At 41.7% G+C, this 26,635-nt stretch overlaps 1 protein-coding gene across 1 annotated transcript in view; it reads left to right on the top strand.

The window, feature by feature from the left end:
• jam3b (junctional adhesion molecule 3b) overlaps positions 1-26,635 on the top strand; it is a 59,494-nt gene that overhangs the window by 13,225 nt on the left and 19,634 nt on the right. Inside the window, exon 2 of the mRNA XM_067971023.1 lies at positions 26,546-26,611. Within this exon, the coding sequence (XP_067827124.1) occupies positions 26,546-26,611 (66 nt within the window). The remainder of the gene's footprint in view (positions 1-26,545; positions 26,612-26,635) is intronic.

Here is a 26,635-nt window from a genome sequence, read left to right as displayed (position 1 = left end):
GACACAGCTGAGTGCAACCACAGCTAAGGCTAGGACTTCGACTCTTTCATGCATGCACAGACTTTTTATCATTTTTCGTCAAAACATTGTGAATGCCCATATGCTGACACTCCTTTTGAAGGCATTGCTGGAGTTTAACTTCATGATGTCACAACAGGAGTAGTTCAGTACAAACGCAGAACAAAGTTTTTTTTTATTCGTTCACGGGATGTGGGCGTCGCTGGCAAGGCCGGGATTTATTGCCCATCCCAAATTGCCCTTGAGAAGGTGGTGGTGAGCCGCCTTCTTGAACCGCTGCAGTCCGTGTGGTGACGGTTCTCCCACAGTGCTGTTAGGAAGGGAGTTCCAGGATTTTGACCCAGCGACAATGAAGGAACGGCGATATATTTCCAAGTCGGGATGGTGTGTGACTTGGAGGGGAACGTGCAGGTGGTGTTGTTCCCATGCGCCTGCTGCCCTTGTCCTTCTAGGTGGTAGAGGTCGCGGGTTTGGGAGGTGCTGACTAAGAAGCCTTGGCGAGTTGCTGCAGTGCATCCTGTGGATGGTGCACACTGCAGCCACAGTGCGCCGGTGGTGAAGGGAGTGAATGTTTAGGGTGGTGGATGGGGTGCCAATCAAGCGGGCTGCTTTATCTTGGATGGTGTCGAGCTTCTTGAGTGTTGTTGGAGCTGCACTCATCCAGGCAAGTGGAGAGTATTCCATCACACTCCTGACTTGTGCCTTGTAGATGGTGGAAAGGCTTTGGGGAGTCAGGAGGTGAGTCACTCGCCACAGAATACCCAGCCTCTGACCTGCTCTCGTAGCCACAGTATTTATATGGCTGGTCCAGTTAAGTTTCTGGTCAATGGTGACCCCCAGGATGTTGATGAAGGGGGATTCGGCGATGGTAATGCCGTTGAATGTCAAGGGGAGGTGGTTTGACTCTCGTTGGAGATGGTCATTGCCTGGCACTTATCTGGCGCGAATGTTACTTGCCACTTATGAGCCCAAGCCTGGATGTTGTCCAGGTCTTGCTGCATGTGGGCTCGGACTGCTTCATTATCTGAGGGGTTGCGAATGGGACTGAACACTGTGCAGTCATCAGTGAACATCCCCATTTCTGACCTTATGATGGAGGGAAGGTCATTGATGAAGCAGCTGAAGATGGTTGGGCCTAGGACACTGCCCTGAGGAACTCCTGCAGCAATGCCCTGGGGCTGAGATGCTTGGCCTCCAACAACCACTACCATCTTCCTTTGTGCTAGGTATGACTCCAGCCACTGGAGAGTTTTCCCCCTGATTCCCATTGACTTCAATTTTACTAGGGCTCCTTGGTGCCACACTCGGTCAAATGCTGCCTTGATGTCAAGGGCAGTCACTCTCACCTCACCTCTGGAATTCAGCTCTTTTGTCCATGTTTGGACCAAGGCTGTAATGAGGTCTGGAGCCGAGTGGTCCTGGTGGAACCCAAACTGAGCATCGGTGAGCAGGTTATTGGTGAGTAAGTGCCGCTTGATAGCACTGTCGACGACACCTTCCATCACTTTGCTGATGATTGAGAGTAGACTGATGGGGCGGTAATTGGCCGGATTGGATTTGTCCTGCTTTTTGTGGACAGGACATACCTGGGCAATTTTCCACATTGTCGGGTGGATGCCAGTGTTGTAGCTGTACTGGAACAGCTTGGCTAGAGGCGCAGCTAGTTCTGGAGCACAAGTCTTCAGCACTACAGCTGGGATGTTGTCGGGGCCCATAGCCTTTGCTGTATCCAGTGCACTCAGCCGTTTCTTGATATCACGTGGAGTGAATCGAATTGGCCGAAGACTGGCTTCCGTGATGGTGGGGATATCGGGAGGAGGCTGAGATGGATTATCCACTCGGCACTTCTGGCTGAAGATGGTTGCAAACGCTTCAGCCTTGTCTTTTGCACTCACGTGCTGGACTCTGCCATCATTGAGAATGGGGATGTTTGCAGAGCCTCCTCCTCCCGTTAGTTGTTTAATTGTCCACCACCATTCACGACTGGATGTGGCAGGACTGCAGAGCTTTGATCTGATCCGTTGGTTGTGGAATCGCTTAGCTGTGTCTATAGCATGTTGCTTCCGCTGTTTAGCATGCATGTTGTCCTGAGTTGTAGCTTCACCAGGTTGGCACCTCATTTTTAGGTACGCCTGGTGCTGCTCCTGGCATGCTCTTCTACACTCCTCATTGAACCAGGGTTGATCCCCTGGCTTGTTGGTAATGGTAGAGTGAGGAATATGCCGGGCCATGAGGTTACAGATTGTGCTGGAATACAATTCTGCTGCTGCTGATGGCCCACAGCGCCTCATGGATGCCCAGTTTTGAGCTGCTAGATCTGTTCTGAATCTATCCCATTTAGCACGGTGGTAGTGCCACACAACACGTTGGATGGTGTCCTCAGTGCAAAGACGGGATTTCATCTCCACGAGGACTGTGCGGTGGTCACTCCTACCAATACTGTCATGGACAGATGCATTTGCGACAGGTAGATTGGTGAGGACGAGGTCAAGTAAGTTTTTCCCTCGTGTTGGTTCGCTCACCATCTGCTGTAGGCCCAGTCTGGCAGGAACGTCCTTCAGGACTCTGCCAGCTCGGTCAGTAGTGGTGCTACCGAGCCACTCTTGGTGATGGACATTGAAGTCCCCCACCCAGAGTACATTTTGTGCCCTTGCTACCCTCAGTGCTTCCTCCAAGTGGTGTTCAACATGGAGGAGGACTGATTCATCAGCTGAGGGAGGACAGTCGGTGGTAATCAGCAGGAGGTTTCCTTGCCCATGTTTGACCTGATGCCATGAGATTTCATGGGGTCCAGAGTCAATGTTGAGGACTCCCAGGGCCACTCCCTCCTGACTGTATATCACTGTACCGCCACCTCTGGTGGGTCTGTCCTGCCGGTAGGACAGGACATACCCAGGGATGGTGATGGAAGAGTCTGGGACGTTGGCTGAAAGATATGATTCTGTGAGTATGGCTATGTCAGGCTGTTGCTTGACTAGTCTGTGGGACAGCTCTCCCAATTTTGACACAAGTCCCCAGATGTTAGTAAGGAGGACCTTGCAGGGTCGACTGGGCTTGGTGTTTTGCCGTTGTCGTGTCCGGTGCCTAGTGGTCCAATGCCGGGTGGTCCGTCCGGTTTTATTCTTATTGTGACTTTTCGTAGCGAGATTTTACAACTGAGTGGCTTGCTAGGCCATTTCAGAGGGCAATTAAGAATCAACCACATTGCTGTGGGTCTGGAGTCACATATAGGCCAGACTGGGTAAGGGCGGCAGGCTTCCTTCCCTAAAGTGGGGTGCCAAAAGGAGATTTACTAGTAAGTGTACAGATCTTTCTCATTAATATATTTTAATTGTTGTGGAGTAGAATGCACAACTAGAAATTCCATTTTCCATACATTGCTGAGTTCTTGGATGTGCAGATATGGACATATACAAACATATGAAATTGACGGGCAGGAAAAGACCAGCTGGTCCGTCAAGCCTGCCCCACACCATGATGGCCAGAGCATCATGACTAAACAATTCTTCCCCCTCCCACCCACCTCTGCAGCCATGTGATCTGGGAGAGGCAAAAAAAATTAACAATAGTAATCTGCTACTACCCTCTAGGTGGGATAAAGATAATGACATCATATAATGAGAAGGGTATGTAAAAACAGTAGCAATGGGTGACTTCAATCAACCGACTATAGACTGGGAAATCTTTAATGGAAGGGGAACAACAGAATCATAACTAGTGAATGTGGTACAGATAATTTTGATTGAATGTGTCGAGGCTCCCATCTAGACTTGTTAGGATGGTCAACTTGTTGATCAGAATAGCATATTGATAGAAGTAGAGCCTTTCAAAACTATTGATTAAATTTAAGATTATCTGACAATCTAAACCAGTAAGGATAAGGACAAAAATATGTTAAAAATCCAAACATGAAAGCAATGGGAGTGAACTGAAAAAAAATTAACTGGAAAATGGAATACTGTTAAAACTATAATGTTGAGCATACAAGATTAGCATATACCGAAGAAGAATAAATATCACTTGGGCAGTCTTCAAAATGGATCAATAGGTTAAATAAAAACAAGCTATACAAACCCATAGCAGAAGAGGTGGGCTGAAGTCTGGTAGGAGTATTAAAATTTGCTGAAACAGGTTAAGTGGTTTATTAAGGTGCAAAGAGGAACAGAGAGATGAGCATAACTAAAGATGTTAAGCGGAATATTAAAAAGCTCTTTCAATATCAAGCAGTATTTAGGTGTCAGCCTTTGCTCAGTGGTGGCAAGCTTGCTCCCGAACCAGAAGGCCACGTAGTCATCATGTACAGATGTATTCTAAAAATGTACTGTATTGGAAATAGAGATTCTCATTTAAAATGTGGCAGTTAATAATCGTCAATCCTCTGATCAGCAATAATTAATACTGAACATTTTTTTGTTTTGAATGATAATTTAGTCTAAAAGTTGATCCATTTATCTTGATGCATCAGTTTTAGTGTCCCCAAAGGGCTAATTAAGCATCACAATGTCATTTATTTTAGGAAAAGTGAAGTACTTTGAATAATTGAACAATTAGATCTTAGAACTTGTTTTGTTACAGTTTCTATTAGTATGCTGATTTGGCATTGTGGTAGGCTGAAGTCAGCAGATTGAATGGGCATGACTGTCCATGCATAATATTGCAGCGTTTTGGCCCCACTGCAACTTTTGCTGCCCATTTATTCCTGTCTGACTTTTTATTATGAACGGATTATGAGATTATGGTTTGATCCTCTTACCCGTCACTTGATTAGTAATTTCTCCAATCATCACAGCTACACCAAATAAAGTGAAACGTGTTCATTTTCATAGTCTACATAACTCTTGTGACATTTTAAAGGGTCAGAGTTTTGTATATTCATCCCGATACAGCCAATTGCCTTATTCTACATTTACATCACAATGCAACCACTGTAAACATAGCAGTACGATTGCCTCTAATGATTCCACAGCTCACAGAGTAGGTGGTTTTCATGGGTACCTCTAAAGGCAGCCCAATCCTTTTCATCAACATAAACATTGTCAAAGGCATAGGCGGCCATATTTTGGCCATGGGAGAGCTAATCTGTACATATAGGCCAACAAAGTTGTTTTATATCTTCCCAATGTGACTTAAGAAGAACTGCACGATAATTTGGCCAGCAAAGCACTAGTGTTCTTTTAATATTTTTGCTGACTTTTTTATCTTCGAGATACAAAATACAGCATTCTATCACATTGCTGTATTAAATTCTCCCTGTATTTCCAGGATAGAAGAAATTCCATGCAATGGTCGTTGACAGCAGGAATAAGCCAAATCTGAGAAATTGCTTCAGGAAAAACAGCTGGCCAAATCTGTAGTAGTTGCCTGTGCCTGCTCAAGATAATTGAAGACCGCAGGATGGTTGAAGGACTAGAACTGCAGTCTTGTCCTTCATTTGACCTGTATCCTCAGTTCCCTGGCATAGTACTAGCAGCTGTCCATTAATGCTAAAATATTCTTCTAATGTAATTTTACTATGTATAAAAGTGACCTTTATAAAAGCTACTAAATGGTAAACCTACAATTCTTAAAATACGGTCCTCCCTGCATGTAGTCATGGTTCACAAAACAAATACAATATTTTCTTTAAAGATTTCTCTGCTAGGGTGCAATAAGCTTTGATTCAGCAATCAATTTCTCCCCACCCTGAGCTGTGCAAAGTGTTCATCAGTTAAGATACTGTTGTATAATTTTCCCAGAGTATTTTGATGCAGGCTTTGCTTTCAGTACCAGTTCTGTACCTCCTGTTATGTTTGAATGAAGAAAGCAATCTTTAAAAGATTAGATCACCACCATTTATTCCACAAATTATGAACCAACAGCAAAGCAGTACTGGTATTTATCAGACTCATGGACTGTCCACCATACTCTCTCCCTTCTGAAAGGTGAAAAGCATCACACTGACATTGTATCATTTAGCCTAAAATAGGAGTCAAATTTATTTATAAGACAATTATGCAGAAGTACAAGAATGTAGCAAGTTGTCAGCAACGCAGTGCTTGAAACTATCCTGATAATAGGTGAGAAATTTCAGTCGCCTTGTCAGAATCTTTTAATTGAATCTTTGAAGATAACATGGATTGTTCAGCTTCATGCCCTGCCTCCAACTGCTCTGGCCGCAAAGGTGGTTGGTGTGGTAAATGGAAATGTATTATTGGTATAGTAGAGGATTGGGCTTAGTGGACGTTTACCATGCATCTATCCCTTTTGTGTCTGATGTGGAAATTCTTCGTGGTGAAAATATTTCATTGCTGAGGGAGCGACATTACTTTTTTCATTGAGCACAAAACCAAAATGTAAACTGAATACCAATTTGGATAAATTCCAAAATCAGGTTTACTTTAGTGTCTTAATACACTTCATAATCCAGTTGTAACTTCAAAGGAACAACCTTTCTCTTTGGAAATTTGGAGCCCGTGTTCAGCATTTGCTGAAATATAAAGCAGCTCATTTTGTATATGTGTTGTGAGACTTGCCAAAGCTTTCATTTCTTAATATCTGATTTTGAATTCTATATACATTTGCTCAATACTGTATAGTAAATGTAACTATTGGCATGTTCAAACAAACAAGTGTAATTTGTGAACCAAGTATTCCACAGAGAACTTGAGTTTGAGCAGACTTGTGTAGAAACTTGGTGTTGAGAGATGGTGAGCTATGTCTGGAATTTATTTAACATGTTGCTCATGAAATTCACATACTTATCAACAGCACTGTGATAAAGGGCGGGATCTGACGACTGTGGACTGTTTATTTCTGTGGCATTGCCAGGTAAACCCAAGTCAAGACACTTGTATTTTTATATAAAGAACTTAAAATTATGCAACGGTATAGGACTTTGTTAACCCAAAGTTGTGATACAAGCATCTTCTATTTCTTTGCTTCCTTTCATTACCTCCAAACTTGCCTTTGCAAACGTCCTTGCTGACTTCCCAAGCTTTACTCAACACAACGATAAGTACTTGGATATCTCTAACATTTTTGCGCTTTGTGATGCCTCTTATACATGCTTTATATTGACGATAAAACAGTGGACACAATCAGAGGAGGAAAAGAAAAACATGAGGATTGGGGTAAAGAGTGGTTTTGAGGAGGTTTTTGAAAGCAGGGAGAGAGGTGGCATGGTGGTGGAAAATGGGTAGGTGTTAATTGTATCCATGTGATTTATATCCTTTAGTGTTAATTGTATTCTGTGGTGCGTATCATTTGGGAATGCTCTTGTATCCATTTATAAGAGAGCTTATCTAGGGTGTGGTGGTGGTAATGTGGATCTCTGAATAAAGGCTTGATGCAACTGAAGACTAGGCTCTAGGATTCTATCCTTCACCACCTGGCTATCCAGTTTGTAACAGGAGGGAGTTCTGAGGGCAGGTAGTATGAGTGTGGGAATTGGTGCAAGCAGAGTATGGACTGCAGCATTTTGGATGAGTTGAAGCTTTCGGAGAGTTTGGGCAAGGAAGTTGGCTCGGAAGTGAGTCCTTGAGGTGGTGAAGACATGGACTAGGGTTTCAGCAACAATGGGGTAGCCAGGGCTTGAGATGAACAGTATTGCAGAGATGGAACAAAGTGATGGTCTTAGTGACAGAGTGGTTTGGCGAGTAAGTTGAGCTTGGGGTTGAGCAGTTGTGCTTCTCCTGACTTAGCCTGGAGTTGCAGCTGAGAGTTTGATAGGCTCAAGATCAGAGGCACATGGGCTGTTTGCTGTGTATGTCCTGTTGGGACAGCTGCCAAGGGGTCAAGGCAAACCTTTTCCACAAACTGTGGGATGTACTTTTGCTCAGTCAACAAAATTATTCCACCTTTTCAAGAATAAGGTTACTGTTCTAGATATTTCTCACATCTCAGATTTTTGATTCTATCAGCACACTAAGTATAAACTAAATTTGCCATTCATATGTCTTGATATATAGAATAGTTGTTGTCACCTTGTACTTATGTTGTCAAAATTCCCTTGAGTTTAAGAAGGTTACGGGATGATCTAATGCAGATGTTTAAAATAATAGAGAATTGATAGGGTAGATGCAGAGAAACTCTTTCCTCTGGTGGGTGAGTCCAGAGCAAGAAGGCATAATAAAATTAGAGCTAGGCCAGAAAAGTGTATTTATCCCTCTAACACGGATAGTGCGGTGTGCTTTATGCTCTGTTACGAGGAGCATGATGAAATCAGAAAGCACTTTTTTTATTCGTTCATGGGATGTGGGCGTTGCTGGCGAGGCCAGCATTTATTGCCCATCCCTAATTGCCCTCGAGAAGGTGGTGGTGAGCCGCTGCCTTGAACCGTTGCAGTCAGTGTGGTGAAGGTTCTCCTATAATGCTGTTAGGAAGGGTGTTCCAGGATTTTGACCCAGCGACGACGAAGGAACGGCGATATATTTCCAAGTCGGGATGGTATGTGACTTGGAGGGGAACGTGCAGGTGGTGGTGTTCCCATGTGCCTGCTGCCCTTGTCCTTCTAGGTGGTAGAGGTCGCGGGTTTGGGAGGTGCTGTCGAAGAAGCCTTGGCGAATTGCTGCAGTGCATCCTGTGGATGGTACACACAGCAGCCACAGTGCACCGGTGGTGAAGGGAGTGAATGTTTAGGGTGGTGGATGGGGTGCCAATCAAGCAGGCTGCTTTGTCCTGGATTATGTCGAGCTTCTCGAGTGTTGTTGGAGCTGCAGTCATCCAGGCAAGTGGAGAGTATTCCATCGCACTCCTGACTTGTGCCTTGTAGATGGTGGAAAGGCTTTGGGGAGTCAGGAGGTGAGTCACCTGCTGCAGAATACCCAGCTTCTGACCTGCTCTTGTAGCCATAGTATTTATGTGGCTGGTCCAGTTAAGTTTCTGGTCAATGGTGACCCTCAGGATGTTGATGGTGGGGGATTCGGCGATGGTAATGCCGTTGAATGTGAAGGGGAAGTGGTTAGACTCTCTCTTGTTGGAGATGGTCATTGCCTGGCACTTGTCTGGTGCGAATGTTACTTGCCACTTATCAGCCCAAGCCTGGATGTTGTCCAGGTCTTGCTGCGTGTGAGCACGGACTGCTTCATTATCTGAGGGGTTGTGAATGGAACTGGACCCTGTGCAATCATCAGCAAACATCCCCATTTCTGACCTTATGATGGAGAGAAGGTCATTGATGAAGCAGCTGAAGATGGTTGGGCCCAGGATACTGCCCTGAGGAACAACGAATACCATCTTCCTTTGTGCTAGGTATGACTCCAGCCACTGGAGAGTTTTCCCCCTGATTCCCATTGACTTCAATTTTACTAGGGCTCCTTGGTGCCACACTCGGTCAAATGCTGCCTTGATGTCAAGGGCAGTCACTCTCCCCTCACCTCTGGAATTCAGCTCTTTTGTCCATGTTTGGACCAAGGCTGTAATGAGGTCTGGAGCCGAGTGGTCCTGGCGGAACCCAAACTGAGCATTGGTGAGCAGGTTATTGGTGAGTGAGTGCCACTTGGAAGGTGTTATCGACAGTGCTGTCATCACTTTGCTGATGATTGAGAGTAGGCTGATGAGGTGGTAATTTGCTGGATTGGATTGTCCTGCATTTTGTGGCCAGGACATACGTGGGCAATTTTCCACATTGTTGGGTAGATGCCAGTGTTGTAGCTGAACTGCAACAGTTTGGCTAGAGGCGCGGCTAGTTCTGGAGCACAAGTCTTCAGCACTACAGCTGGGATGTTGTCGGGGCCCGTAGCCCTTATTGTATCCAGTGTACTCAGCCGTTTCTTGATATCACTTGGAGTGAATTGAATTGGCTGAAGACTGGCTTCTGTGATGGTGGCGATATCGAGATGGATCATCCACTCGGCACTTCTGGCTGAAGATGGTTGCAAACGCTTCAGCCTTGTCTTTTGCACTCACGTACAGGACTCTGCCATCATTGAGGATGGGGATGTTGACAGAGCCTCCATCTCCTGTTGTTTAATTGTCCACCACCATTCACGACTGGATGTGGCAGGATTGTAGAGCTTCGATCTAATTCGTTGGTTGTGGAATCGCTTAGCTGTGTCTATAGCATGTTGCTTCCGCTGTTTAGCATGCATGTTGTCCTGAGTTGTAGCTTCACCAGGTTGGCACCTCATTTTTAGGTATGCCTGGTGCTGCTCCTGGCATGCTCTTCTACACTCCTCAATGAACCAGAGTTGATCCCCCGGCTTGTTGGTAATGGCAGAGTGAGGAATATGCCAGGCCACGAGGTTACATATTGTGTTGGAATACAATTCTGCTGCTGATGGCCCACAGCGCCTGATGGATGCCCAGTTTTGAGGTGCCAGATCTGTTCTGAATCTATTCCATTTAGCACGGTGATAGTGCCACACAACACGTTGGATGGTGTCCTCAGTGCGAAGACGGGACTTCATCTCCACGAGGACTATGCGGTGGTCACTCCTACCAATACTGTCATGGACAGATGCATCTGCGACAGGTAGATTGGTGACGGCGAGGTCAAGAAGGTTTTTCCCTCGTTGGTTTGCTCACCACCTGCCACAGGCCCAGTCTGGCAGCTATGTCCTTTAGGACTCGGCAAGCTCGGTCAATAGAGGTGCTACTGAGCCATTCTTAGTGATGGACTTTGAAGTCCCCCACCCAGAGTGCATTCACAGGGTAGTGGAATCCCCCCCCCCCCGCCCCCCATCGCCCCCAAAAAGGCTGTGAATCCTGGGTGAATTCAAATTGTCAAGACTAAAATTGATAGATTTTTGTTGGGTGGGGGTATTAATTTATGTACCTCTGCTCCATATCCCTTGAGTTGAGGTACAGATCAGCCCTAATCTAATTGAATGGTGGAACAAGCTCGAGGGGCTGAATGGCCTACTCCAGTTCCTATGGATAGACTATCAAGTTGCTACAAATTTCAGGTCAGCACAAGATATTTTCTTGTACAGCATCACTTGGGTCTCCCATAAAGAAACCATGTGTCCCTATTATCAGGAATTAACCTTTACTATACTCCAGTGAGATGTTGCCAATTGTAAAGCAACTAGCTGATTTATTTTACATATGTCAACAAATGGAATATTTACAATGAATTTTTATCTTTCATAACGCTCCTCAGAACATAAAGCACACCACACTATTCCTGTTAGAGGGCTAAATACACTTTTCTGCGTAGCAATTCTCAAATTAGTTGACACTAAATGGGAGTTCTCACCCTCTGTCTGACCTCCATTTCAGGTTTCTCTCAAAAGTTTCAGCTTTTTCCAGCCAGCCAAAAATCCAAAGGCTTGACCTCTGAACCCTCCCCCACCTCTCCATATCTGGGAATTAGCCCGTTGAGCTTCCAATCAAAGCAGCTTTCATTGTTCTAGTTGAGAGCTTCCCTAGCAGCATCTCTCTGTTGAGCTCACATGAATGAAGCCTTTCCAATATATTGCACCCAGTTTCTCTTTGGAAAGTGTTCACGATCCTCACTGCCTCAAATTGATGTGGTATGTGAGAAACAGCCTAATAGATGCTTCAACTAGCACTAATTTGTATTCTCACAAAATGTATTCTGTGGATTTAATTCCTAATGAGCCAGATTTAATTTGATAGCAACATCTTAATATAATAAATTTCCCCTAGGTTAAAAATCAGTGTGGTGAAAGGGTTTTCCTATGTGCTGCATATTTTTTTGTTATACCTATAAAAAGAAAGCATGCCAGGAAAAGACTTATTTTTAAACTAGTTGATGAACCAGGACATTGTTTAGGAGTATAGCTGTGATGCTTAATGTTGTCCTATTTGGGGATAGGGAAATAGGATACAGAATTTTAAACTTAAAATTGCTGCACCTTTCGAGAAGATGGGGATTGCCTGTTTTAATAGTACCAGGGATATGCCGAATTATGTTGTTAGCTATTCCATAATTCCCCTGGAGAAGGCTGTATCCAGTAGAAAAATCTCTCGTACAGTCAAAATATCAGGACATGTCTTTAAATCATTGGAACTTTTTAATGATTGTTAGCAAGATTAGCCATTCATGGATTGTGGCACATACTGTCTATTTGTAAGCCCCATCCTGTCCAGCATTAGACTCAGTGGAAGGTGGTAGCCATAATCTGTATTCTGGGAGTTGTAATCCATCAGGCAGTCACAGTAACACTGATATATTCTGAGAGTTGTCTACAAATGTGACTAGCAGGGAATGAAACTGATGCAGTTTGGGAGTTGGCTACTTGATTGAGTCCCTACATGAAACTAAGGTTTAACTACACAATACCATATGGGGAACTCAGCAGAACTGAAGCCCCAGACCAGAGAGAAAGGCATGCTATAAATAAGTCAGCACACGAAAGGGACGAGGTGAGCAGTTTATTATTCCCAATTTTTCAAGGAGAGCAGTAAGATCAAGTAAGTGAACATAGCAGGAGAGGTCAGAGACAGTTCTCATAGCATGGAGCTGGAAGCTAAAAATGCAGGTGGCCTTGTCTTGCAATTAGAAGTTGCCTCAAGAAGAAGGAGGCCAACTAATTTACTGGCATGTTTAACTTATTTGATTTCCCTTTACAATGAAGCTTAAAAAATTACAGATTCCAGAATGTAAAAAGGCTAATTTTCACAATAACACTGTTTCAGAATCATGGCAGCACAATTTTTCTGGCCACATTTTAGACAGTTAGTTGGTTTCTCAGTCCCTGATCTAATAGGTACACTGTACTTTTGATGTACACATTTTCCAAGAATTGTAAGGTGTAATTGACTTGAAAAATTACAGAGGGGCACTTTTTATAAGCTAAATTTGGCACCATTGTATTCCTTGTATTCTAACGGGTAGCTTTGAAAGAAAATAACTCATTTTTGAACTTGTTAGTTAAATAATTAGTGTTTTAACTTGTCCATAGATGGTTGTGTACTACATTATTAATATGGATGCTTTGTAACGGACTCTCAGAAAAAAATGAACCCCTGAATGTGTCATTACAGACTGAAGTTTGGAATTGTTCATGGACACGTGTGACCCTAAAGACATGCTTGTTATATTGAAAAATGTCAGCTGTTTAAAAAGATTGCATTGCTACATTTTGAGCCACGGCTGTCAAGGATTAAACTACAGCAGTATTGTCATCTGAAACAACTGGTTTTGTGAACATTTCATTAATATACTTATATGGTTGCTGGTATCCATGGATAATATCATTTTATTTCTAAACTTTGTGACATTAATTTGATCTTTCATAAAATGACATTTTACTTTCCTCTTGTCCCACGATTATGTAAGATGGCTAAGCATGATATGATTTAAAATGAGAGCGAAAAATACAACAAGAACATCAAAGTCCATGTGTTCAAGAATCTCAGCTGTTCAAATACATCATATTACCACAGCTTGAGACACTGATAATTAACAGCCTACTCAAGCTGTAACACCGGGATGTGTTTAAACAGCTGAGATTCTTGAATTTAACGATAGATTTTCAGGGCAACAAATAAGCTGAGGCACTGAAGAATCTACAAATAAAATTGTTATTTTGTAGCAAATTCTCAAAAATCCTGAAAAGTAGTGCATCTAGGGGTTTCAGAATTTTTAAGACATAATTTGTCCGAGTTGTTACTGATATCCAAATCCAAAGATTCCATCGGGAAATTCTGCTTTGTACTCCTTTCAATAAAGCATTATAATATTCACTGACACAACTACTCCTAAAATAAATCTCTTCAATGAGACAACATAGGACTTTGGCCTTGCCTTTATTTTGAGATTTTACAGTTTTCATTTGGAATGTTTTTGCTAATGCCAAGCCCTGATGAATAGATTTAAATGAATTACAGAAATGGGCGCAACAGGTAGCTCTTGTGCTTGCTGGATTATCGTGATTTTTCAGTCTATTTTGTGAAAATTGCCAGCGAATATCCAGAAAATGACAGGACAATAAATTTCAGGGCACAAAGGGTAGAGCCACAGTATAATTTCAAAAGGCATGTCCGGTTTTACGTAAGAACATGAAAAATAGGAACAGGAGTAGACCATACAGCTCCTCGAGCCTGCTCCACCATTCAATCAGATCATGGCTGATCTTCAAGCTCAACTCCACTTTCCTGCCCGATCCCCAAATCACTTGATTCCCCTAGAGTCCAAAAATCTATCCACCTCTACCTTGAATATACTCAAGGACTCAGCATCCACTGCTCTCTGGGGTAGAGAATTCCAAAGATTCACAACCCTGAGTGAAGAACTTCCTCCTCATCTCAGTCCTAAATGCCTGACCCCTTATTCTGTGACTATGCCCCTTAGTTCGAGACTCTGCAGCCATGGGAAACAACCTCTCAGCATCTACCCTGTCAAGCCCCCTCAGGATCTCATGTTTCAATGAGATCACGTCTCATTCTTCTAAACTCATGTAAGGAGTCGTATAACACCAGGTTAAAATCACAAGCTTTCGGAGCTTTGCTCCTTCGACGAAGGAGCAAAGCTCCGAAAGCTTGTGATTTTAAATAAAGTTGTTGGACTATAACCTGGTGTTGTACAACTCCTTACATTTGTCCATCCTAGTCCATCACTGGCATCTCCACATCATGTCTTCTAAACTCCAAAGAGTATAGGCCCATTCATAGATGAGGTGAGAGTGACTGCCCTTAACATCAAGGCAGCATTTGACCGAATGTGGCACCAAGGAGCCCTAGTAAAATTGAAGTCAATGGGAATCGGGGAAAACTCCCCAGTGGCTGGAGTCATACCTAGCACAAAGGAAAGATGGTATTGGTTGTTGGAGGCCAATCATCTCAGCCTAAGGACATTGCTGCAGGAGTTCCTCAGGGCAGTGTCCTAGGCCCAACCATCCTCAGCTGATTCATCGCTGACCTTCCCTCCATCATAAGGTCAGAAATGGGGATGTTCGCTGATGATTGCAGAGTGTTCAGTTCCATTCGCAACCCCTCAGATAATGAAGCAGTCCGTGCCCGCGTGCAGCAAGACCTGGACAACACCCAGGCTTTGGCTGATGAGTGGCAAGTAACATTCATGCCAGACAAGTGCCAGGCAATGACTGTCTCCAACAAGAGAGTGTCTAACCATCTCTCCCTGACATTCAACGGCATTACCATCTCCGAATCCCCCACCAACAACACCCTGGGGGGTCACCATTGACCGGAAACTTAACTGGACCAGCCACATAAATACTGTGACTATAAGAGCAGGTCAGAGGCTGGGTATTCTGCATCAAGTGACTCACCACCTGACTCCCCAAAGCCTTTCCACCATCTACAAGGCGCAAGTCAGGATTGTGATGGAATACTGTCCACTTGCCTGGATGAGTGCAGCTCCAACAACACTCGAAGCTCGACACCATCCAGGACAAAGCAGCCCGTTTAATTGGCACCCCATCCACCACCCTAAACATTCACTCCCTTCACTGGCGCACTGTGGCTGCAGTGTGTACCATCCATAGGATGCACAGCAGCAACTCGTCAAGGCTTCTTTGACAGCACCTCCCAAACCCGCAACCTCTACCACCTAGAAGGACAAGGGCAGCAGGCACATGGGAATACCACCACCTGCACATTCCCTTCCAAGTCACACACCATTCCGACTTGGAAATATATCGCCGTTTCTTCATCGCTGGGTCAAAACCCTGGAACTCCCTTCCTAACAGCACTGTTGGAGAATCTTCACCACACCCACTGCAGAGGTCCAAGAAGGCGGTTCACCACCACCTTCTTGAGGGCAATTAGGGATGGGCAATAAATGCTAGCCTTGCCAGCGACGCCCACATCCCATGAACGAATAATAAGAAAAATTCTACTCAACTTTTTGTCTTTTTTTGTTCTATTTGAAAACTTGGACTATTCACAAATATGTTGGATTTATTGAAATTCTTTGCTTGAACCTTTCTATTACACTACTAATGCTTTTTATTCACCTTCAAAGTTTAGTACAGTTCCCAAAAGATGCAAAAGCAATTTTGAACCTTCCTTTCCACAAAATATTATTTTGTGTTTAGTGCTTTATAAAATAACTTTTTTTGCGAGTGAGAGTTAACATTGTGGTACATTAGGAACTTCAGCAAATTTTAGACAAAAGGGCAAAGCTTATTTTTTTTCCAAGTGTTCAGTGGTGTTGCTTGTTGTCTCTACTTTTCTTGGTCATTTGTGGAAGGCACGTGCTTCAGGCAGCGCACATGGATATTAAAACCAAAAATGATATGGTATACTGGGAACTTGCATGGTATCCAAAATTGTGTTGTTGCATTCGCTTAAACTACTGCTCAAATATTATCCTAACTAGTGGATTCCTGCTCTGTTGGCCTGTAGAAAGTCAGGACAAAAAGTACTTTAGGTGGTGCTATAGGTTTAGGCACAGGGTTCAGAAGCATCTAATGGGGGAAAAAATGTGCAGCTGCTGGTATGACTGTGACAGTTAGCTTTATAACAGAATGGTGATGCTCCAATAAATGGTATATGACATAGCAAATTTAGTATATTGCTGTCCTCCAATGGCATTGCATATGGGGAGTCAAGACCAAGAGTAGGCTTCAAGTGGAAAGGAAATATGGGGATAATTAGACCAGGCTGTGCAAACGTAATTCAGTTCCCATTTTGAAGTCATACATTCTGTCCTTATTTTTACATATTTCCATTCTAATTCCTGTCCACATTTATAATGGAAACTGCCTATGCAAATTTGTCATCCTGTAATTATACCCTCCCTCTCGTGGTCATGATGTGTGTATGTGTATATATTTATTGTGTAGGCTTGAGTAGTAACTTATAATTATAACATGGAATGCCTGCTATGCGTTGGAGTAATGATAAAGCAAAGAAAGAACTTGCATTGATGTGCCTTTCACAATCTCGGATGTCTCAAAGCGCTTTACAGCCGATGAAGTACTTTTGAATTGTAGTCTTTGTTGTAATGTAGGAAACATTGTAATGTCCCGCAGAGAACAATGAAAATAAATGAGGGATAAATATTGGCCAGGGTACCGGGAGAACTCCTTTGCCCTTGGAATAGTGCTGTGGGGTCTTTTACGTTCACCTGAGAAGGCTTAACGTCTCATCTGAAAGACGGCATCTCCGACAGTACAGTGTACTCTCAGTAGTGTCCAAAAGTGCCAACTTAGATTATGTGCTGAAGTGTCTGGAGTGGGGCTTGAACCTTCTGACTCTAAGGCAAGAGTACTACCACTACCAAAGCAGTCTAACTTCACATAGATAGCAAAAAGTTTTTCAAAAATCTGATCTATACTGAGTCAGGTGCTTAAAAAAAAATCCATTTGTTAATATGAACATACTGCAAGCAATTTTTATTTTTAACTCCTGTCACAAGTTTCTAAACAAACTCTGAAGTAACTTTAGCTCTGTTTCTACTGTAGCTGCAATTTTAATATATTAGTATATTTGTGCTGATTTTGCCTTAGTTACAAATTTTCAATGTAACAAGAAAGAAAGATTTTATATTTATATTGTGCTTTTCATGTCCTCAGGACGTCTGCCTCAAAGTGCTTCACAGGTAATGAATTAATTTTGAAACATAGTTATTGTTATCTAGACTAATATAGTAGCCAATATGCACACAATAAGGTCCTGTAAACAGCAAATTACATAAATAGCCAATTAATCTGTTTTGGTGATAGTGTCCTGGCCAACATTCATCCAACCACTGAGAACTCCGTCCTCTTTGAATAGTGCCATAGGATCTTCTGCATCACTCAAATAGGCTGAAGGGGCCTTGGTTTTATATCACATCCAAAAGATAGCACGTCTGACAATGCAGCAATCCTTCGGTACTGCACTCGACTATGTGCTGAAGTTCTGGAGCACGACTTGAACTCGCAGCCTCTGACTTGGGTGGGAGTGCTACCAACTGAATTAGTGCCGATAAGCTTAACTTTTAGGAAAGTGAAATAAAGGCTGCAGCACATCACGCATTTAATACATTAAACCATTCTTGATTATCTATTGTAGTTCCAAGTTCTAACTCATTTTTGAAGAATCCGAGCTGCTGCTTTATATTTCTGAGAAACCTTTTTGGCTTAACAAAGTGAGAGTTGGAACAGATTTTTTTGATGTCAGGCACCATGGGGAAAATACATTATCCCAACCAGGAAGAAACTACAAATTTCACCACTAATATTTCCATTGACAGCCTCAGTTGCCCATCTGGGCCAGTCTGAGTGCCATTTACTGCCAATTTGTGTTAAGTTATGGATAGCTGGGCTCATGCTCACTGGGAACTGGATTTAAACTCAGCTCTCAAGTGTGAAAGAAGAGTTGTCTGACCCACCACGTTTGATTTCCCAGCAAGGGTTACATTTTTTGAAAAACTAGCTGCATAGTAAAAGCAAATTTGAAAATGGATGTGTTTTCCAGCTGTTAATTACTTTAGAGAAATTGCATTTTGTGAATCAGTTTCAGGTTGTCCACTGCAACTGGGTGAAATACATAGGGGGGAAAAATTGGATAAGGGCCATTTTTGGGCACTGGTTGCATGATGCGCTATTATCCCGTGCCCAATGACCCCTGCGTAGGCAGTACCTGAGTTTGGGCCAGCCCGAGAAATCCCCTTCAATCAGCTTTCCATTCTGGGGCTTGCACGTGAAATCAATGCAATTCGCACTTTCCATCACCAGGGAGAGCTCAATCTCTTAAAGGGAGGATGTTTCTTAGAAATCTCTTAATGGTAGCTGGTACCTGTTATTTGCTGAAAACAACAGTCTGCTGTCTGAATGGAGATCAGACATCGCATACGTAAAACAAAGATGCAGGTCCCATCCCTATGTTTACACACTGATGAGTTATGTTAAAATGTTGAATAAAGGTTGCACACTACTAAATCCCACATCCTCCAATCAGCGCACCGGACCTCACCAATCTGCCCATCTGAGTTAGTACCAGGCCTGCGAGAGTGCGTGCACCAAGGTTCTCTGCTGATGCACTAGAGACCTTGGTGCAAGAGGTGGACAGAAGGAGGGACATCCTATATCTGCCGGGGTGGGTTGGGGGAACAAGAGGCCCTCCACACATATATCCAAGAGGCAGCAGGGGACGAAGTCAATGCCAGGCGCACAGCATCATGAACATTGATGCAGTGCAGGAAGAAGTTCAATGTTTTGACATGAGTGGTCAAGGTGAGTGAGGTCACTGTCAAGTGGCGTCTCCTACCAACTGCACCGCGCACTACACCCCCCATCACCCTCATACCAAGAAACTCTTTCCATCAGTACTCAACTCTTCCAACCAGATGCTTCCTCTCACTCTTACACATTACCACTGTTTCAAGCCGCCCACCCACAACTCTCAGGCCACACACACTGGCAGCTGTTCAACCTTGACAGGCACATCACCCAGACACGTGTCCTGCTTTCTTGGAGAAGGTGGCGCATATCAGGAGGTGGCAGTGGCATTTAGCTCCTTGAGCTTGTTCCACCGTTCAATGAAATCACGGTGGACCTGTGACCTAACTCCATATATCTGCCTTAGCCCCATATCTCTTAACACCCTTAGTTCACAGAAATCTATCAATCTCAGATTTAACATTTACAAGTGAGCTAGCATCAACTGCCGTCTGCAGAACAGCGTTCCAAACGTCTCCCACCCTTTGCGTGTAGAAGCATTTCCTAACTTCACCCCTGCACGTCCTGGCTCTAAATATTAGGCTAAGTCCCCGCATCCTAGTATTCAAGTATAGGAGACCTCCAAAAACAGTTAGAAATGTCTCGACAGCCAGAAGCAATAAATCCAGCCATTAACCTGTAAATCCTGCATGGTCCCTTTTAAATAACGCTGGTGGGGGGTCCTCCCGGGCACTCTAAGACATGTTCAAATGGTCGGAGTTAAGACTGTGCATTGAGTTGAGTGTTAACATTTTGGGACTTATCACTTTAAATCAGCGTTGCAACTGAAGCCATTTTCTCCCTACTTTACATGATTCCAGCATTCGTTATCTGTGCCTGCACTAACTCCTATACCAAGATGGCATCTGGCACACGTCACGCTGGAAACGTGCGTGCACATCCAACACGCCATCTTGTATGTCGGAGAGGCCGTGTAACGCCGAAACAACGGGCGCTACACGGCCCGATATAGCGCCCACAAAGTCCTGGTATTTTTGGTTTGTTTCTCCTTTTTAGCTTGATTAGGATAACTATTAAAGCGCAGAAAAGCTAAGCTGTGTTTAATCACCAGCACAAGTTAATTTATGAAGTTTAATTTTAAAAATGTGAAAACCTTCCATGTTGACATTCTAGTTTGCTATGAATTTCAGAGAGCAGCTGTTATCCTTCAGTCTTAAACACGAGTGGAAAAACCGAATCGTTGTTCGGATATAATGAGTTTAGCTTTTTAGTCCAGACTGTTAAAAGTCGGGAACCAAAACATTTAAACAGTTTGCAATAATTGAAAACTGAATCTCTGCACATCACAACTTCCAGTACAGTGTATTAAGATAAGTAAGATTAAAATGTTCTTGTATAACTTTATGCAATTTTTATCAAACTTCAAATGCCAGTTAGTTTTTTTATAAAACTGGCTTACAAGTATATTAAACTAATGATACTTAAAATCTGACTGTATGTTTGAAAAGTTTATACATTTGTTGTACTTGCCATAAGATTTGCTCGTTATTTAACAAGGAAGGAAAGCTTGGAGTAATTTCTGTTTAAAAGAATTCACCCAGCTCTCTGCTATAAAGTGGTTTATGTGTGCCAGATCAGTCCCTTTAATGGGAATCAGCATTTTGGACTGGGCTAAAATTGAAGGAATCAGACTCTCAATACCATTCTCTGGCTGTGTCAGTAATTTTCAACACAGGTGAATGGAGGGATTTACAAAGTAAAAATGCACCCAACAAAAGATAGTAATGGCAGAGAAGGCCATTTGGTTATTGTATGTTCGTATGGAGATGAGGATAAATTTTTTTCTCTTGTGAGTCTGTGGAACTCCCTTCTCCAGAGAGCGGTGGAGGCAAGGTCATTGAATATTTTTAAGGCTGAGCTAGATAGATTCCTGATTAACAAGGGAGTCAAAGATTATAGTTGGTAGACGGGAAAGTAGGTTTGAGGTCGCAATCAGATCAGCCATGATCTTATCAAATGGCAGAGCAGGCTCGAGGGGCCAAATGGCCTACTCCTGCTCTTAATTCGTATGTTCGTATGTCATCAAAATTCATCTACCCAGAGAGATCTGGAAGTACCCCCCCCCCCCCCCCACTCCATTGTGGCATCCAATTGCTTACTAAATGCCTTCTGTTTTTGCCTTCACTATTCTATCTGAAAGTCTATTCCATATAGTAATCGCTTTCTGCGTGCAAAAAAAGTTCCTGATATCAATCCTAAATTTACTTTTTACTAATTTGAATCTGTGTCCCTTGTTCTACTCTTGCAATTTGAAGTAATATTCTGAATTTACTTTTTCTATTTTCATATCTATCTTGTACACGTCCGTATATAACGTAGCACCTACTCCATGTTTCTTCAGTTTAATAACTTCCACCATTAAAGGGTGGGTGTCCTGATTTAAGGCTACACCGCCACTCATAAATTAATAATAGCTAAAAACCCAGTCTTGCTAATAAGTGAATTTAACATAATTACATTTGTATAGATTTTAATCAGTCTTCTACTGTTTATAACATTTTTTTAAATTTTCCAGTAGATGACACACTATTCACACTGAATGCTTTATGGAGCATGAAATAATAAGTTTGGACCACTTGGAGGCCAAAACAAATTGAATTCACTACAGAACTAGTTATAAACCTGAATTTAAATGTTAAAGATGAGATTGCAGTCATTTTTTGGAAAAAATCATTTTAAGATTGATGACCCCTCTCCTGCCAGTGTTTAACTGCCATCTAAATGTATCAAATGCCAACAGTGAAAGTCAAATTCACATAACCTTATGCCTTGAATTCCAAACAGGAATTCTAATACAATGCAATGGTGAACTACTAAAGCTGCAAACCAATCTTCGTTTATTTGAAAACTATTTAAGTTGTTCTTGAATCTCAATATACAGGGTTTTAACTAGACCCATAACATAACTCAAAATGGGATGAGTTTTAGTATTTAACAACCGTGGGCCAGATTTCCTGCCCATTGACTACAAATGGACAAGTAAGGGATAAAAAACTCATCCTTCTCCCAACCCCATTTTTAATTCCAGTTTTGAAAACAGAGGCTTCACTCATTCTATGCATTCTTATTTGGTCCATCAAGCCTACTGCTTTCAAAGACCATGTACTTAACCCACTAATTTAATCACCTGTGGGGATATTCTGTTTTAATACTCCTTGATCGCAAAGTGAATTAAATCAAACTCCTGACATATCTGGTACTCAACCCTGACCTGCCGCCCCCTACAAACGTTTTACTTTTGCCCCATTAGCACAGAATTATCAGTCCCTTGGAGTATCTGATTATCTATCTCTACCTACCCTTGTAATCTGTGACCTCATTCCCAGTTATCCAGCTCTTTTTTCAGGAATAATGCATCACAGCTTCAACTGTTTTTTTGCAAGTATTCACTACTTTGGTGGGAAGAATATTTTTTATTAGCCTCATCTGAGGCTTGTTAACTATAAACCTGCGACCACCAGTTCTTATCGTATATTCAAGTAGCCTATTTACATCTATATCCTCTATGATTTGATAACTTTGCAGATAACATGTTCTCAATGACTAGAAACTTTCAGTGAATGATGAGTAAATCCAAATGCTCAGTATGGCTGCCAAATTGATCTGGTGAGAAATTAAATCAGTGTCACATGTCTTAGGATATTTTATAGCACTGTTTTTGCCCTAGTCACACTATATTTAATCATGTATTGTCAGGAAGTATCTTTAGAATTCATTTCAGTTTTGTTTTCCTCAATCATAGGCTAGGACCACGTGCCATAATTGCTTGAAGATCATCATCTACAAATTCTCGTATGGATGCAGCTTTATTGAACTTGCATTATATCCATTTTCAAGTGATTTAGAATATTACTGTACTTTTGGATTTGTAATTTAGAAAAGTAAACTATTCAGATGTATTTCAAAGTACTGTACCGGTTTCTATTGGGCTAAAAACAATTGTAACTGCAGAAAATAAGCACAGAATAAACAACCATAAAGTATGTCTACAAAAAAAGTGGTTCCAACAATAGAATCCACCTCAAAAATAACTAGAACTGAATGATAAAACAAAGAACCTTGAAACACTTATCTGTTTAAAATCTGTTTTATTAAGCTGAAGAGGGAAAAGGTATAGTAGCCATTCATTAGTAAAAGGAGTAAGAACAAGAAATGCTAGAAATGCACATCAAATTAGTCATCAGCATTTGAAAAAAAATTAAGTTAATGAGTTGGGTGGGACCCTTATCAGGCATAATCCAGCATTTGCTGTTTCTGTTTGATTTCCAGCACTTGTACATTTTTTGGTGGAAGCAATTCCTTATCCAAGGTTGCATCAGTTGCAATCAGCATGTGAATTTACACATTTTGTAAAAATATCCAGCAATAATGGAATACGTATTATTTCAAAGTAGTTACAATTAGTTAAACCAGGAAGTATGTATTATGTGGTAATGATGTAAATTGTTCATGGAATAAACTATTCAAAAGTTTCACTTCAGTTAGCTTGCTACTGATACGGAAAGATTCTTAATTTAGTTTTAGGATGTAAAATCACATTTGATTTTAAAGGGAATGCAATGAATTCTAGATTAAAACTCTCCATTTTCAGTTTTTATTAAAGTATACAAGGGGAACTATTTTCTGACATTTCTTTATTTGCCCTATACATTGTGTAAGCTTCATAGGAAAGATTTTGTTTAAATTTCCAATGCAAAACACAATTTTGAATTGGGGGGGGGAAAAGTGAAGAATTGTGTGATGTTTTCTCATGGTATTACTTGAATAGAATAATATAATCTTTTGAAATTTCATTAACTGCTGTGCGATTCTGTAACACAAGTTCTGAATTGGAAAATAGTTTCAAACTGTGTAACAGGAGTATATGTAAAAGTTGCAAATGGTGTTTGGACTCTTCCATTTTTTTCTCTCTCTCTCTTTCTTTACCCCCCCTCCTCCACATACATCTGTTGTTTTGATTTATTCACAGTCACCTCTGTGTTTAGCAACATATCCCTTTTTGTCATCCTAAATACCAGTATTTATTCAAGTTTAGTCAGCAAATAGTAATAGCTCCATTTTAAAACCAAAATCCAGTTCATCTTCTGTTAGAAAAACAGGAAGTTGGTCCTCATGGTAGCCAGTAAAGACTTCAGCTATCAATTCCGATCTCGACTGTTAATTTAAAAACATGACTGCCCCCGGTGGAATACTGTGTGTAGCTATGCCACTTTTGAGCATCATTCTGCAGCTGAAAACCCTCTTCACATTCATGAAATTTATAATGCAAACTGTTGTATGAACACTGCTTAGAATCAATATTTCTCTGACAGTGTCATTGGTGCTAAGAGTTCTGGAATGAACAGCTGGACCAAATTTTTGCTTTATGCTTCACCAGGTTCAGTTCATAATCTGTTAATCTAGAATAACAATTTACACTACTGTGTGGAATATTGAGGGCCAATTAAGAGGAAAATGCATTAACTTGGACAGACAAAAAGTCTGGCATATTTATATGTTTAATATATACCTGTCTCTCTCTGTATTTTGTTAATATGTGGGCACCCAAGACACACACTTTTGTAGCAATATAGCTCACTTAGCTTAAAAGTTGATGTTTTTGCACTCAGACATGCAACTTTCCTGAAGCCTTCTAGGTGGCAGATTTTGCATTCTTTGAATCTCCAGAACCGTGCCCTTGGTTTCCATGTAATTGTGGGTGAGAATAAATACGGCACTGCTGTAGGAGACCTCCTGAGTATAACAATATAAGTCCCATTTACTGGGTAATGGGATTTTCAGCCTCTTTCAAATAAAAACTCCAGACACAATTGCATATAGAAGTGTGTGTTTAATAACATGGTAATTGTAGTACAGGTCAACAACATAAAAACATGTAGTTCTCGCACTGTCTGTCTGTGTCTCACTCTCTTGTTTTTCTTGCTTTGTCTCCTCCTCCTCTCACTCATCACCAATTTTAATCGCTGCACCGTTGGCGGCCGTGCCTTCAGCTGCGTAGGCCCTAAGCTCTGGAATTCCCTTCCTAAACACCTCTGCTTCGCTACTTCTGTCTCCTACTTTAAGACGCTCCTTAAAACCTACTTCTTTGAATAAGCTTTTGGTCACCTGTCCTTATGTGGCTTGGTGTTAAATCTTGTTTGATGTGAAGTGCCTTGGGATGTTTTCCTACGTTAAAGGGGCTATATAAATGCAAGTTGTTATGTATTGAATTATTTTTCAAACCACAAGCCTCAGGAACTCTTTCAATAGCTCCCATACCTGAAATTAAATTGTACGTTAGTATCTAACCTGGCAAAATGCAAGGAAATAATTGATCTATTCATGAGGTCCTGTTTTACTGTTATTATACTGTTATTATTCAAAGCAAAGCACAACATCTGAAATAAAAGATGAAATTGCCTGCTAACTCTCAAGAAGTTTAGCTAAACTCGTCTTTCTCACAGGCTAAATGTAGCACAATCAATTTGACAAATTGTGTTAGTTATGCTCAGAAAAAGAAAAAATAATAGTCAAATGGTACTGTTGGGTTTTTCTTACACAGTGACTCCAGTGTATGAGTGCGTTTCCATTGTTTATTGGTCAGCTGCTGTAAAGCCATTATAGTACAGTTTCTAAGGTACATAATTAGCCGCAATGCTTTTTTAAAATATACCCAAAAACATTATTAAGTCTGGTATATCAACTGTTGGGAGATAATAGTCTGTTAGAGGGTTGTTTAAAACAAGAAGTGGTTGTAAATTGTAAGTTTTGATATTACTGTAAACACACAGGTTCCAGAACTGGGGACTTTATGTGGCATAGTAGTTTTGAGAACATGGATGCTGGTTGTGGTTTTACTGTTGTATTAGTTTTGAATTCCAGTTTTATTTTTATTGGCAGTTGGTACGCAATGTAAGATTTTGGAGTGGAATGTTTTAATTAACAGCAAGATTGGCCATTCCCTTTTGTAAACTGTGTCTCCCTCCCCCTGTCTGGTGATAGAAAATCAATTAGTATATAACAGACCCAGAAATGACACAAGAAAACCCTAGTGGTGGAGAGCTTTGGGAACCATAGGTCCAAGTCACCTTTTTCCTCCCAAACATGCTGCACTTACCATGTCATGTCTCAAATTGCTCATATACTGTAACCGAAAATGTTGTTTTCTGAAATATGAGTATCTGAGTGTCGAAATAGCTTTGCATGCTGTAAGTTATTGTCTTCCAACACCAGCAGGAGTGAGGATGGCAAGACTGGCACAAAAAACAGTGTTACTGTGAGAAAATCTGGCTATTCAAAAGTCATTTTCATCCTCTGACCACAACTTTAGATTTTACTGTTCAATACTCATGTTAAGAGACCATATTGATATTAGTATTGCCTAGTTTTAGGGTTGTTAGAGGCAACTTAGTTGCTAATATTTGTGAAAAATTGTCCATAGAAATTATATTTTGTGTTCATTTCCTGTTCAGGTTGTAAAATATGGGCAGTGACTGTAACATCATTGAATCCAACCCCTGTGGTGAACGAGTTTGACAGTAAGTACAGCTGTTTTCCCCACC

Source organism: Heptranchias perlo, chromosome 33 (assembly GCF_035084215.1).
Source record: "Heptranchias perlo isolate sHepPer1 chromosome 33, sHepPer1.hap1, whole genome shotgun sequence".
Classification (NCBI taxonomy): Eukaryota; Metazoa; Chordata; class Chondrichthyes; order Hexanchiformes; family Hexanchidae; genus Heptranchias; species Heptranchias perlo.
Note: the sequence above shows the minus strand (reverse complement) of the source record. Positions and strands in the feature narration are given on the sequence as shown.